At 47.2% G+C, this 15,887-nt stretch overlaps 1 protein-coding gene across 3 annotated transcripts in view; it reads left to right on the top strand.

Annotated features, from left to right (window-relative positions):
• Farp1 (FERM, ARH/RhoGEF and pleckstrin domain protein 1) overlaps positions 1–15,887 on the top strand; it is a 236,827-nt gene that overhangs the window by 175,429 nt on the left and 45,511 nt on the right. For all 3 annotated transcript variants that reach the window (XM_052190621.1, XM_052190622.1, XM_052190620.1), the window contains exons 5-9: positions 1,957–2,035; positions 8,233–8,330; positions 12,011–12,125; positions 12,933–13,080; positions 14,905–15,000. In XM_052190621.1, coding sequence (XP_052046581.1) covers positions 1,957–2,035; positions 8,233–8,330; positions 12,011–12,125; positions 12,933–13,080; positions 14,905–15,000 — 536 coding nt within the window. The remainder of the gene's footprint in view (positions 1–1,956; positions 2,036–8,232; positions 8,331–12,010; positions 12,126–12,932; positions 13,081–14,904; positions 15,001–15,887) is intronic.

The raw sequence follows: 15,887 nt of genomic DNA, 5'->3' as shown, positions 1-15,887 counted from the left end.
AAGGGTGCACTGTCCCTCTTGCCTTGTGCCGTACAGTCCACCCCTCCCTGGACCCCAGGTGGCCTTGGAGCTGGTGCCGCTGTTCTCCCTCATTTGTAGGTTAAGCTGGGAATATCTCAGGATCCTTGGCTTCAGCATTTCTATGCTTTGGCTTAAAAGAAAAAAAAAAGATATGTGGTTTGCACCATGTGCATGCAGTGCCCAAGTAGGCCAGAAGAGGGTGCCAGATCACCTGGGAGTGAAGTTCTGAGCTGCTCTGTGTAGGTGCTGGGAGTCAAACCTAGGTCCTCTGTTAGAGCAGCCAGTGCTCTACCCACTGAGCCATCATCCCTCCAGCCTCCATGCCTCCTCTTTTTCTTGTCTTTTGTACACAGCCAACATTCTCGTTTTAGAGTATGTTGATTTTACTTTTTCTTTCTGATCTTGAACGTGTGGTCACAAAAATTATGTCCTGAAATCTGTGTGTGTGTGTGTGCGCGCACGTCTGTTTGTGGTATGTTCGTGTATGTATCTGTGGTGTGTGTGTGTCGGTATGTGTGCGTGTGTCTGTCTGTCTGTGTCCATGCATGTCCGTGTGTGTGTGTGTGTGTGTGTGTGTGTGTGTGTCTGGATGTGTCTGTGGTGTGTGTGTGTGTGTCTGGATGTGTCTGTGGTGTGTGTGTGTGTGTGTGTGTGTATGTGTGTCTGGTGTGTGCGTATCTGTGGTGTGTGTGTGTGTCTGTGTGTGTGATTGTGGATGTGTGTAGCAGGCACGGAAGCCCTGGGTTTAACCCGGGCTGCTGCTCACTCCCGTCAGTCACTGTTCCGCTGACCCGTTGCCCTCCTTCCAGATGGCAGCCCCTCTGAGGCTGTCACATCCACCAACAATCTGAAGTCTCATTACAAATCACCACATTATAATCAGTTTGGCTTTCTCTGCCGCATTCAGAGTTCTCCATCACATCCTGCTCCAGCCTCCTCTTGAAGTTGTTGCCCTTGGAAACATGGGCGAGACTGTAAGGGCCACGGTGGACAAAGACATAAGCGGCCTCAGCTCATCTGTATTTTCTCCTCATGGCTTGGAGCTAAGATGCATTTGATGAGGTGGCAGCAGCCTTGCTTTGTAGACAGCTGCACAGCTTGAACTGTGTGGATGCTTTACATCTCATTACCTACCGAACCCTAACCCTAACCCTAACCCTAACCCTAACCCTAACCCTAACCCTAACCCTAACCCTAACCCTAACCCTAACCCTAACCCTAACCGAGCCCAGCTGTGGATAAAGGTAGCTGGTCTGTAACTAGTGTCATCCGCCCTTAACATGAGGCAGAGGCAGGCAGATCTCCGTGAGTTTGAAGCCAGCTGGAGCTACATAGTGAGATCCTGTTTTAAAAAACCAACCAACAAACTGAAAACATTCGATTGATTTAAATACAGTGGTTAAGAGCATTAGCTACTCAGCCAGAGAACCTGCCTTCAATTCCCAGGACCCACGCGGCAGCTCACAACTCTCTGCAGCCCCAGTTCCAGGAGGCCTGGCACCCTCCCGTGAAGGCAAAACACCAGTGTACTAAATGAACACACAGACAGATAAATCAGGACTCTGGAGGCAGAGCTCTATGAGTGCCAGGCCAGCCTGGTCTACAGAGGGGTTCCATGGCAGCCAGGGCTACAAGGAGAGGCCTTGTCTCAAAAAACAAAAACAAACAATAAACCGAAAACACTTGGTAAAATACAGCTGACTGATTTAAAGCCCAGAGGATACTGAACAGCTGAGTGAGTACTGTAGACGGTTTATTAGATGGTTGTCCGTTACCCAGTTAGCAGCTATGACCGTTCTGGATAGCTTGGTAGTGGTGGTGGTGTCTGGGCTCTGGAAACCTTGGGGTGACAAAGATTAGTCTCCAAAACTCTTTCTTGGGGACCTGGGAAGCATGGCTTGCCACACACCTTACCTATATTGTTGTTCTTTTCAGGACCGAAGCACGTTGTTGTTAAATTTGTTGTGAAATTCTTCCCTCCCGACCACACACAGCTCCAGGAAGAACTCACCAGGTTAGTGGCTGTCAGCGGGGCATTTTCACTAGAGTGGGATACTGGTCCCTAATCGGCTAAACGTGTCCGCAGGGTTTACATGACCGTAGCTCCGAAGAGGTGCTTACGGGTTCCACCGTTCTCTCTTCTGTCTGTGCCTACGAGACAAAGGGGAGGAGACCCTGTTTTGCTGCACCCTGGGTTCTTTACAGCCGTGGTTGATTATGAAGTGAGGGGACCTTAAAGCCGGTCAACTCATCTTCCATCCGTTACAATCTGAGTCACTTCGGGGTCTCTTTGGGAATTAGATTCTGAACTCTGTTAAGAGTGCTTTCCCAGCACACACACTGAGCCGCTCAGAACCACCTGTAACTCTGGCTCCAGGAGATCTGATGCCCTCATCTGGCTTTGAGGGGAAGCTTCACACATGTGGTGTACATACACACATGCGAGAGGGGGGGTTGATTTTATTTTAAAAAAATGCATCTTTTTTGCTATGGGGAAGTGACCTGGCCATGTCGATAAGGATACCACACATGTGTCTCCAATCTCCACAGAGAGGTATTAACCCAGGGCCTTCAAACTAATTCAGGTTTTATGAATGAGTCACTCCCAAATACCCCCACTCACCCACAAACAAGTGACTGAGTTGAAAGTATCCTGAGATGGCTGAAGTCACCAGCCACCCAGGAACCGTGGTTGACAGACTTCAAGACCAGGAGCCTCAGGCAGGGCTGAGAATCCAAGACACCCAGAGCCATCGACAGCCCCAGACCGTGACTTCACTGCCTTCCATATCCAGGCTCCCAGAGCAGGAACACGGGGCTGAAGTAAACCTAGAGCCCGCCCCAGCCGCAGTCCTTTGGCAGTGAGCTTTGCCCCACCACTGGGCCCTTTCCCAGTTTGAAAGTCAGAGGCAGGAATCTGGCCTTCCCATCTGAGTTTCTTATTTTACAGACAATTTACCTCTTTTTAACTTTTGTGCACCACTGTCTTTAGAGTTTCAGGATTTTTGTTGTTTTGCCGACTCATTTGTCAATACCGATGAAGCCTGCCTGAGGGATGGGGCAGGCTTTACTTTCTGCTTTTGTTCTTGGTTCTTGGCATATACAAATATTTGAAGACATGCTTTTTCAGAAACCCCATTCTTTTGCCTTGATGTTAAACAAAATCAATCTGAGATTTCTATACAGCCCATCACTGTCCCCAACACAGTCTGATGTCCAGGGAATCTGCCGTGTTGAGCCTCTCACACTCTCAAATTCCTGTGTAAGCAGAAATACCATGACAGCAACTTGGGATTTTAGACATTTGCCAATGCTGGATGGTAAGGAGAGGTGTCAGGACACAGGGCTGTGAACAGGGCTTTAGAGGAGGACATACGGACAGGAGCCCAGCACATGGTAGAGTTGGCTGTTATCAGCAGGATGTAAGTCAGTCTAGGTTTGCAGTTAGAATGTGGGCCCTCCAGGAATAGCAGGCTGCGCATTTTTTTTATAGATAAAGTTGCACTTTGTGGCTCAGCGGAAGCTGTGCTCCTTTCCATGTATCGATCTGTATGTTCAGTGCAGTCAGTGGTATGGAAAAGCCCTGATTCGGGAGGGGGTGTGTGTTAAGAACAGTACCAGGGGCTCTTCGTATAAGAAATTCCTAGCTTTCCTTTTTCTTACATTTAAAGATATTTTATATGTATGCGTGTTTTGCGTGGACTGCCACATGTGTGCCTAGTGCCCCTCAGAGGCCAGCAGAGGACATCAGATCACCTGGAACTGGAGTTAAGACTGTGAACTGCTGTGTGGATGCTGAGATCTGGACCCAAGGCCTCTGTAGAGCAGCAAGAGCTCTTAATTACAGAGCCCTCTCTCCCTCCCCACCCCCCACCCCCACCCCCACCCCCACCCCCACCCCCAGCTTTCCTTGTGGCAAAGCTCAGAATTAATTCTCCTGTGCTGATAAACGGAGCCACACTTGGGTTTTCCCGTTTCTCTGTGTCTGTCTTCAGTAGGGTCAGTTTCTGCTCTTAGTCAAAAGATTGTACCAGAATTCTGTTACAGACCGCCTGCAAAAGTTCCCATAGACTGGCAGGGAAACTAAGTTAATTTTACTTAGAACAGAAAGATTATGAAGACCTTCCAAATGAAACAAGTCAGGAGATCAACGTTTTGCCGAGTTAGAAGCGGGATTGTGCGTGGGATGTGGGCCTGTAGTTTCCTGAAGCAGAGGTCCTCCAGCCAGTCCTGCAGGAGACATTTTGTGCTACTGTTTACATTTAGCTGTATTTAGTGCCTTCGGAGTGAGTTAGCCCTGGCTCCCGTCCGCTTGATTGGAATTGCTTCCATTTATAGCACTAAAGGTGTTGCTGAGTCTCTGGAAGCAAGAACAGCCAGTACGTTCTGTTCACAGCTCCTGTGGTTGGGAAAGGCCACAGCGTCAGTCCAGGAAGTTGTTTCTCAAGTTACCCCGGCCTGGGAACAGAGGCTGAGCATAGCCAGAAGAAAAGCAAGTGTCCTCCTCATACATGTATACACTTCCAGGCCCTCTGTTGTCACAGAAGCCTCTCAAGGTTGTCACCCAATACTCGCAAAGCCTCTTAGACTCTGGCCAGAAATAATGTGCCAGAACATTGCTCTGTAGACACAGGACCTGGTGTTTGAGTTTATAAATTATTCAAGGTGCAGTGCTTTTAAAATGTAAAACCCTCCTAGTTTAAGAATTAAGGCCCGTAGCTCTGTGAAGTCTTAAGTTTGGTCAGCAGTTTCCACCGCCTGATCTAGAGTGATGGGACCGGCCATTCCCCTAGGAACCCCCGTGCGTGTGAGCAGGTGGTTCTTGTGCCCACTTTCCTTCCCTTTGGCTATCTAGTGAGAGGCAGGCAGCAGGCGGTGGGGACTCATGGAGCAGGACATGTGCAGAGCAGAGCAGGACACGCACTAAGGAAGGTTGCAAAGATCACCGTGGGTGCTGGCCGCCACCAGCGTCGCAATACATCTTCTGCCTGCTTACTACACAATGACCACATTTTTTGGTTCTTTTTTTATTCTTTGCATTTTTAGTTGTTGATAATGAACTGTCTTAAGCAATTTAAAGAGGATTGGTTATCTTTTTTTTAAGGTTAAGACTTGTGACTGAATTGTCACAGTCACTCCCTCCCTCGTATTATCCTGTTGGATAAATCTGTTCTTTGATAGTCTCGTGTGTGTGTGTGTGTGTGTGTGTGTGTGTGTGTGTGTGAGATATGCATTCTGACCGCTCCCCTCCCTGTGCACAGACCTACTCTCGTCGGCCCACAGCCCCAGGCGCCTTTTCCACATCCACCTCATTTGGTTGGCTGGTTTGTTCTGTATGAATGAGGCAGAGAGCCCGCTGAGTTTAACCAGTAAACATCATAGAGCCGAGCGTGCAGCTGAGCAGCAGGACACTCGTCTAGAGAATTGGCTGCTCCCCTAGTGATGTCAAAGAGCACCGTGACCGTGGCCAAGGCCCCTGTGCCCCGGAGGCTCACGGAAGAGTTCTTCGTTTGGGTTTGTAACTCCAGGTGGTTAGAGGCCGTGGTGGCCAAGCAGAGCAGAGACTGCAGGCTGACCTGTAGTGGTGCTGGTGGTGACTGGACAAGCCACCTCAGAGGTCACGTCCTGGAGCACAAGCAGGGGGCCAGAATGGTGACCATGGAAAGTCAGGAGTCTTTAAACTCTCAAAACCCACCCCAGGGACATAATCCCTCCACAGAGCCACACCTCCTGAACCTTGCCAACAGCACCATGAAAGGGTGACACCTGTGAACTGGTGACCAAATATGCAAACATCTAAGAGGGTGGGGGAATGTTCTCATGCAAATGCCACCACACCCACCATGTGTGAGACCCGAGGTTCCATCCCAATGCCTTAAAAATATAATAAACCAACCTTCTGTTTTACAAAGTAGTAACTGTACTTTCTAGAAAGATAGGGCATTTAATTAAGATCAGGAACACAGAAATAGTTCCAGTCATATATCACATTAGCATGATATCTATTCTGATCTTATATATATAAATATTTGTGTGTGTGTGTGTATGTATGTATGTGTGTATGTATGTGTGTATGTATGTGTGTGTGTGCTCGTACTTCACGTGCTACATAATGCCTTTACCAAACCCATATTTCCCCGCTTCCCCGGACTGTTGATTTTCTGTGTTCTCTAGATTAAGACTGAGTGTGGTGGTCTTAGGCATGCCCCTAATCTCAGCGGTTGGGAGGCAGACGCAGGCAGATCTCTATAAGTCCAGGGCTAGTCTAGTCTGCATAGTGAATTCCAAGCCATCTGAGACTACAATTGCTTTGTGACCTGCTATGCTGATGGGACTCACCCTGCGCCTCTCTCCGTCCAGCCTGGTTTTTGAGTTTTCTCTCCCAGTCCAGTGTGGCTTTTCAGTTTTCCTCACTACGCCGTCCTTGGCCCACAGAACACCACGCCCCCCTGACTTGTCTCCTTGCCTCCTTTTGCTGTTCTGTTTATTCTTCCAAACCTGTGAATTCTGGAGAACTGGAAAGTTGTCCTAAGATCTCTGTGGATACAATTAAACATCTTTGACCGAATCTACTCCAAACTAACATAATGCTGAGATTATGCATTAGAAGGGGAGGCAACACTCTGATATCTCCATCAGGAAAAAATGTTCTTAACAGCAGGCTTCCTAAATGCTTTTTTGTAACTGGCTATCTTCATCAGAGTGGATTTTGTTAGCGGTTGTTGAGAGAGGGGTTTCCGTTCCTGTTATTCCCTCTCGGGTCCCGTCAATCCTGCTTTAACTCTCTGTCCATCCTTCTACTGATTTGTCTTCAGTCACCACCTTTGCATGTGTTGTTGTTGTTATATATACATGAATACATACATGCATGCCCATATACATACATGTATAGAATATATCTTGATCATACCTACCCCAGGTCCGTTGTGTACTCCGACAGTGTCCTCTCATACACCCACTTCCCTCCTCCTGTCCTCTTGGGGTTTCTGGTTTTGTTTTCCTTTTGGGTTAGAAAAAAAAATAAGAAAAAACAGGAGCAATGGGTCAGTGATTAAGATCACTGGCTGCTCTACCAGAGACCCTGAGTTCAAATCCCAGCAACCACATAGTGGCTCGCAACCATCTATAATGGGATCTGATGCACTCTTCTGACGTGTCTGAAGACAGCAACATTGTACTCACATACATAAAATAAATAATTATAGAGAAAAGAAAAGACAAGACCTCACTGGATGCAGTTAGTGCTGCCCACTGAGGTGCTGACCGGGCTTGCTGACTTGACTTTGTGCAGGTGGCAAGGTCCGCAGTGAGTTCACTAGTGCCACAGTCACACCATGTCCAAAGTGAGCGCTTCATAGTTCTCCTCCCCATCCTCTGACTCTTAAGATCTTTCTGACTCCTCTACTGTGACAGCCCCTGAGCCTTGGTGTGGGGAGGATGTCAATGTCCCCTTTAGGGCGATTGCTCATCAGTTTGCCCAGCAGTGAGTCTCTGCATTGCCGTCCATTGCAGAAGGAGGCTTCTCTTGCCAAGGCTGAGGAGAACTCTGGGTATGAACATAAATATTTAGGAAGCATTTTTATGACACACCCGTTCAACAAGACAACAGTAGTGGCTTCTCTGCTAGGACCTGTGACTCCCCAGGCCACAGGCTTTAGTCCAGGTCTACACTGCAGGCTTTAGAGGGAATCTGCTTAGTTACCGCACACCCCCCATGCAGCTAAGGTGCCAGTCAGTGACCTAGCTTCGGGCTGTAGAATGTGATATGTCCAATTCTTTTGTTTCTCTTCGCCAACCTTGATCACTGTGCACTCACAAATCTTTATCAGTTCATGATTGATTTATTCATAAGTACAGTCCGGTATGCTTCAGTTCGTTTTAATAATTTTTGCTGCTGTCAAGTTGTCACAGGTTTGGCTTTGGCGGCCCTTCAAGGCCTCACATTATTTAAGAGGGCAGTTCTAAGCCCACAGTTCCCTTCAGTACCCTTAAAGATTCTATAGGCGTTCTCCTTATTTGTATGTCAACTAACATACCTTTGGTTAGTTTCTTACTATGTGTTCAGGCTGTCAAGAGGAAGTCTACTTTGAACACCGACCCTCCACCCCTCTGTGTGACTTCCCTACACCGACCCTCCACCCCTCTGTGTGACATCCCTACGACCGACCGTCCACCCCTTTGTGTGACCTCCATCTCTGTTGATCTTTACAGGTACCTGTTCGCCCTGCAGGTGAAGCAGGACTTGGCTCAAGGCAGACTGACGTGTAACGACACCAGCGCAGCTCTCTTGATCTCACACATTGTACAATGTAAGCTCTTTGTGGTTCCTTTGGGAATCGGGTGGGAATCAGCACACCGGTCTGACTGATGACAAGTCCCAGAAAGAACATCTGTGCTATTTTTGCTGTAACCATGGGTGCCCCCATAGAACACATCCTTAAACAGTAACTTAGGACCTAGGGCTTCTGTGTTCTGGTGATAGTTGATTTTTTTTAAGGACAAATATAGAGTTACCTCAGTGTCTCTCAAAGAGAAGCTTGGGTGGACAATGAACAAGCTCACCATATCTGTTTTGTCCTGTTCTTGGATTTAGTGTTCATTGCTGGACATTAATCCTTAGTGTTTGGACACAAAGCTGCCTCAGGCTCCACCTAAGACTCCCACAAAACTTAGAATTAGCACCACTGCTCTGATAGTCTCACATCAGACTTTCCCAGTCACTAATTTGTCCTTATATCAACATGTGCCTTCAGTGGCCTTTGCAGAGGTACCTAGGGCAGCGAAGAATCTGATTCACCTCCTGCCCTTTTGCCCACCGAGGGCCAACAAGAGAAGTTTTGCCTTTGTTTCCTGATGTCAAATCTTTTCCACTGTTGTTGGTGACTGCCGCACCCCTCACCCCTCACCTGCCTGCCACTGAAGGGCTGCAGCGTGCTGTGATGTGTGTGGCAGAGAAGACCCGTGCGTGCATGCGTGCGTGAGCTGCACTCGGCCATGGCTCTGTGTGTGTGGATCAGCAGTGTGTATTAAACAGAGCCACACGGAAGAAACAGTCGGTCCGTGGTCGGTCCGTGCAAATGTCTCGTTTCAGGAGTCTGGTCCCAAATTCCCCTTCTGAGCAACATTCAGTGATCGCTGATCCTTTGTTCACAGAGACTTTGTAAATCATGATTATCTAAAGATTTATTTTTTTTTTTAATTTACCGTATTTATGTGTATGTCACATGTGTGTAGATACCCATAGATGCCAAAAGAGGGCATAAGACTGGCTGGAGTTATAGGCAGTTGGTGAGCCTCCTGATGAGATCTGAACTTAGATCCTCTGGAAGAACGAAGAGTATTCTTAAGCACTGAGCCATCTCTCCAGCCTCTCCTTATTTTTATTTTTTGAGTGTCTGCCTCATGTGTGCATGTACACCATAGGAGGGTGCGCACAGAGGCACCAGCACGGCACAGGGTTCCTTGGAACCAGTTGCAGGTGCCTGTGAGCTGCCGTATGAGTTCTGGGAACTGAGCCCAGGTCGTTTTCAAGAGCAGTTTAGTCATCTGAGTCATCCCTCCTGCCCCCAGTTCTATCTTGAATAAGAGGAATCAATTATGCTGACCAGATAGAAGAAACTGTAGAAAGAAATCAAAGCTTCCATTCAGGTAGCTGATAACAGTGTCTGTAGGCCAGGGCAACCTCAGTTCTGTGCACTGTTCTCTGGGATGGAATGGGAATTCAATACAGAAAAGGCAGTTAGGAAACACCGGCACCCACCTGTGACAGCAGAGGAAGCCTGTAAGTGAGGTCCACCCAGGTGCTGCCAGATGAGTTTACACAGCTTAGTACAAAACAGGTACTCTCAGTAGGGTGGCGTGGAGCCGCATACAGTCCACACTTGATGACCATGAGTAATGGACCGGATGTGATCTATTTGCATAATTGAACAAAAGGTAGCTTTTATAGCAACCACACTCTTGCTTCCCTAAGCAGCAGGGTCATTATGCTACTTTCTGGTGGCTTGTTACACAGGCAGTAGGATGCCCAGGAAAGGCGTGCCTCCCAGGAGTCTGACAGACCTGCACTCAATGGAGCTCATAAGGCACAGTTGTTCTTTTGAACAGAGGGCCTGACGTGTGGATAGTACAGCAAGCTCACTGCCAGACGTAGGTTGAGGTTGCATAAGAAAGCACATTGTGTTGCCTGAGGATGAAGAATTTACACAATTACAGTCTCACCTGTTATTTCTAAACAATATAAGAAATCTGATAAACTCTTAAGGTAAAACAGCAACAGCAACCACATTAAATTGCTTATCTTTCCTCCCTCTAGTTAAATTGTTTACCTTTCCTCCCTCTGACATCTCTTCTTTGATAACAATTCAGTTTTTATGTATCCAGCTATTCCATGTAAGAGCTTCCTCAGTTAACTCCTAGGTCTATTGATACTGAGTCATCCAGCAATCCAGCAAAATGTGTAGAATTTACTACTGAGAAGGAAAGAAAGAGACTAACTCCCAGTGCCCCGTAGAACACTGGATAGATGTGGTTGATAGGTGGATACCTACCTCAAAGTCACTATTAGACAGGATTTGTGTCTCAGAAAAGAAATGGTGAATTCTAAGTTGATGGTTCATCAATGACCTAATGATTTCTGTGGTTTTGGCATTTTGACTTTAAAAAAAAAAGATTTATTTATTATTTGTAAATATACTGTAGCTGTCTTTAGACACTTTTTCTTCTTTTCTGGCCTTGCTTGCTCTGGCCCAAAGATTTATTTATTATATGTAAGTAGCTGTCTTCAGGATACCCCAGAAGATGGGGTCAGATTTCATTATGGATGGTTGTAGGTCATCATGTAGTTTCTGGGATTTGAACTCAGGACCTTAGGAAGAGCAGTCAGTGCTCTTAACCACTGAGCCATCTCTCCAGACTGAGTTTTGATTTAAAAAAAAAAAAAGCAAGAACACAGATATAAGAATATATTTTCATGTTAACCCCAGGTGTAGGAATGGGGCTGCTTCAAATTTTCCACAGCAGGTGACTATGATTTGTCTCAAGCTGTGGCAAGGGCATGATTTTGCCAGCTGCAGATAGTTTCTACGATTGTGTGATGTTTAGAATTCTGGGAACTTTTCAGAGGGTATATAAATGCTAGGACCCTGAGAGGTGAGGTGGGTTATTGGTTGGTTGGTGGTGGTCTTGGTTTGTTAAGTAGTTGTGCACAAAGAAGAAACAACAACAAGAAGAAATTAGATAGCCTGATGGCAAAGATCATACTTGCCCCATACTTTTCAGAGGGTATATAAATGCTAGGACCCTGAGAGGTGAGGTGGGTTATTGGTTGGTTGGTGGTGGTCTTGGTTTGTTAAGTAGTTGTGCACAAAGAAGAAACAACAACAAGAAGAAATTAGATAGCCTGATGGCAAAGATCATACTTTCCCCAAGGAACTTGATGCCCCTAGTCAGCAGGAAGTCACCTAAGAGCCATGTCGAGCACTAACTTTATTCCGGGATCTCTTTCCTGTCCCCTCTATCCTTTTTCTTGTCCTATCTAGTGTTAGGGGGTTGAAGGAGTGGAGAAAGGTATGGAGAAAGGGAGAAGAAAGAGGAAGTCACAAAGTAGCAGGAGAGCTGCTACAATGTCACTACACACTGCATATTGTATAAAAATGCCTTACTGTTCCCTTCTGGTGTGTGTGATTACATGATAACCTTAAAACGGAAAAGAAACCAAAGTATGCGTGACTAATAGACCAATAAGTCTGAAAATTCCTTCATAAACTACTAGCATGAAGGAGGAGTAGCAGTCACCTTCCACGTGGCTCTAATTATCAATCAAGGTTACGACCCACTCTGAGGTGGAAGCTGCACTCGGTCCCCACCAGCTGTGCTCACCTGATGTCACCTGTCAGCTTTGTACTTGCTGCGCAGGGATTATAACACATTCTTGAAGAGTTTATCCTATGTGACCCCCTTTTTTTTTCCCCTCTTTGTTTCTTTGTAGCGGAGATTGGGGATTTCGATGAAGCTTTGGACAGAGAACACTTAGCAAAAAATAAGTATGTACCTCAACAGGATGCACTAGAAGACAAAATCGTGGAGTTCCACCACAGCCACATGTGAGTTGCATGTGTGGATTCCCCCCGCTCCCCAGTGGCTGTTCTTTGCCTCCCGGCACAGGGAGGAGCATGAGCTCAAGTACACACACCTCTGTGCTATGTAACACAGAACAAAGGCTCAAGGAAGGAGTGGAGATTTCACTGGGGTGTTGTGGGCCATTCTGAACTCTTAAAAATTGCAGAGACAAGTGGCTGAGATTTTAGCTGTGAGACAAAGTGACCCAAAAACATAAAGGAGAGGGTAAGGCAAGGCTTGCAGGCCGTCAGACAGTCATCCTAACAGAGCTTGGGGAGGCATGTGTCAAACCAAGCACGGTGTTAAATATGAGGAGACTTTAGAACTTTTATGATAGCCCCAGGTTCTGGCCTTTGCTTTGATCGGGAGAACATCTTCAAAGGACACTCAGCGCCTTCCTTCCCTCTGTGGCTCAGAGGCAGGCATTTTCACCTGGCAGTAGAAGAAACGCAGCCTGGCATTCTGCTCTCAAGTTCAGCTTACTTAGACCGGCTGAAAACTTGCCTAACACAGAGGTGTTTCACTTTTACGTGATCTAGAGGAAACTGAGATTCTGAGGTGCTGGCTGGGCTGGAGACAGACCTAGAGGTTTTGTGTTACTGGGTAATAGGGCTTTTGTCCTCAATGTGTGGCTCTGGGGTTAGCAGGTGGAGGTGGGTGTCATCTGATCGTGCAGCCTGTGGCCTGCCGTCAAGTGCCTTTTATTTCCCTGGAGAAGCTGCTCAATCTCAAAGTAATAGACGTGGGGGACTCAAATCCCCTGCCTTTCTCTTCCCTCCTTGCTTTGTCAGTGGACAAACCCCGGCAGAGTCAGATTTCCAGCTTCTGGAGGTGGCCCGCCGGCTGGAGATGTACGGAATCCGGTTACACCCTGCCAAGGACAGGGAAGGCACCAAGATCAACCTGGCTGTCGCCAACACTGGAATTCTAGTGTTTCAGGTGTGGGGAATACAGTGCCTTTCCCTTGGTGAGGGAGGGAGGGAGGTAATGGGCCCTCCTCCCAGGTTCACATGGGTGGCCAGGCTGAGGCCTCTAGTGGAGATCTTCAAGTGAACAAGAAAAGTAACCCCGCTAAGCCTTCAGCTGTCAAGGGTTTTGTTTGTCCGTCTGTCTGGTTCCTGCATTCTTGCTTGTCCTTCATGGAGACTGTACATTAGAGATTTGTTTGGGTTTAATAGATCTTACAGATCTACAGATCCTGATGGCCCCCAGTGGGCCTGTACAGAGATCACAGTGTACAGGAGCATTGACGTCAGATGCCTTCCATACTCAGAGACGACATCTTGACACTTACTTAAAATTTGATCCTTTTGGTTCTTTTCCTTTCAAATTAACTTGTGTTTGATCAGCTTATTTGGGACTTTGCTACACCCAACTCTAAAGACACGTGTGCTTTTCAGAAAGAAGAGCCCGGCATGCATGCACAGCCCTTTTGCAGCAAGACAGACTCTACCCATGCATTTTTAACCTGTGTTTAAGGGCATGTGACCCTTGCTCTTCAGTGTGCCTGGCGGTGGGTGGCTTTACCTGACCGATGCTTTCCTGTCCTGGCTCCCTTCATGTGTGGCTTGCAGGCCTGCGCATAAAGAGTGCAGTGTTGTAGGCTTGCTTGCAGAGGTATTTGAATCTCCTGAAACTACAATAATAAACATACTCGAATTGGTAAAAGACTCTTTTCTGTCGTGCAAAATCACCCAAGCTACTTAACAGATGGGAGAAATATTTGCATAGCCGCAGTTTGAGGAACTAAAAGTTCCAAACAGCACACACTTCTAGGATGCCCCGACCCACCCCAGTCTCTCTACATCCCTCATCATACATGCACTCTCAAGCAGATACACATACACAAACACGCTCTAGGATATATATACTCTCAAGCGTGTATACACACACACACACACACACACATGAATTGTAGCAGTTCTTCTACATAGGATCAATTTATGGCACACATTAAATATTATACACTCACACCCCTAAAAATTTGGCCTTGGGCCTCATACCTGGTGTAGGAAGAACGTTTTAAGGAGCAGGACGAGATCCGAGAAGGAACCACTCCTCTCAGTTTTTAACGTTGACAAATAATCCACAAATACCTGACTTTAAGGAACAATAAACCCAATGTTTAGTTATGACCGTTACATTTCCAAACCAAATTTTTAAACGTTTCTCAAAGTCACAAAGACAGAAAAGAAGTACTGGGATCGAATTAATGTGCTTGGCTTGTGCTTAATATGATCAAAATATTTGAGAATTGCTGGACTGTTTAGTTGTTGTGGGATTGACCTTGAAGCCCTGGTTGCCCCATCCCACCACTCAGGAATGGTGTACATTTACACATACATGTTGTGGTTTCCATTTGTGTAAGATGAAGACAATAACTCTGTCTCACTGAGCTTTGTGTGTGGTCTGATGAGATATTATCTAAAAATCCCTTAGTAGAATACCTGACCCTCTGTGAGAGACCATTTTGTTACTGGTGTGGTGATTGTCATGGTTTCATTTTTATTTATCTTCTTTTCATTACCTTGACCAGCGCCTTCCCTATGTGACGGCAGGCATGGTCTGAATGTGCAGTTCTATAATTAGTGAGAAATAGCACTGGGTGAGTGTGGGTGAGTGTCTGGTATCCAGTAGACAAGAGCCTGGGAATCTCCCATCAAAGGTTTGCTTCTGAGAGACTGCTTAGCCCTCAGCCCTCTGCCTGCAGTTCCCGTGTGCACACCACGCCTGGCCCTGCTCATGTGTGCTCTCCTCTCGTAGGGCTTCACGAAGATCAATGCCTTTAACTGGGCCAAGGTGCGGAAGCTGAGCTTCAAGCGGAAGCGCTTTCTTATCAAGCTGAGACCTGATGTGAATGTAAGTCACCGAGGGCGTACGTGTGGGGCCAGCTGAGCTGAGAGTGGAGTGGGTTTGCCTGTGGGGTGAGGTTTGCGCTCAGCAGAGATTCCCCAGCGGCTGGCCGGTAAAGGGGTTCTGGGAGGACTGTGTACCCAGAAGCTTGGGAAGACTTTGCTGTCACACTGGGTTCTGGGAGGAAGGATAAAAAGGGCGCACAGGTGCTTACCTAAGGAGACCATTCCTCTTCCAAACAACTTGAACTATGTTATGGTCATGTGTCTAGCTTGTGGCTCTACCCTGGGACCCCAGCATTCCGCCATATTCCTGGCACCTCCTCACCTGCCTAGTCAGACATAGTCCTGGCTTTCTAGTTCCCGATGTTGCCCTTACACTGTTATGGGAGCCCATTCTCAGGGGCTAAGTACATCTTCCCAGTACAGAACCCCCAAGGGTGTCGCCCGCATGGGATGGGTTCCGGGAAGAGAATAGGGTCTTCTTTGTCTGCCACAGCCACACAGGAGATCTTTGTCTGCCACAGCCACACAGGAGAGATCGTAAATCCCTGACGCCTGCCCTATCTGGACCTGAGTCCTTGTCCCACAGGGGTCACCAGGGCAGCCCAAGCTCACAGTTCAGCTGCAGTGCGGATCGAGTGGACACAAACCACTCCCCCCCCAACATAAAATGATTCTCTGTGGAGAATGCAGTCACAGTCTGGGAAGCTAGTTGATAGGGGAATGATTACAGCGCACACTCTAAGCTGAGTTCTAGTGAACTCTTGACAGCCCCCAAATAGAGCTGCTGGAAATACTAAGGGCTCTGGTGACTTTTGTTTCTGTAACATGGACACTGAAATTGGAAACACTGTGTAAAGAGTTTCTGTGTTTCTTCCAGAATCGAAAGAC

The sequence above is a fragment of the Apodemus sylvaticus genome, chromosome 8 (assembly GCF_947179515.1).
Source record: "Apodemus sylvaticus chromosome 8, mApoSyl1.1, whole genome shotgun sequence".
Classification (NCBI taxonomy): domain Eukaryota; kingdom Metazoa; phylum Chordata; class Mammalia; order Rodentia; family Muridae; genus Apodemus; species Apodemus sylvaticus.
Note: the sequence above shows the minus strand (reverse complement) of the source record. Positions and strands in the feature narration are given on the sequence as shown.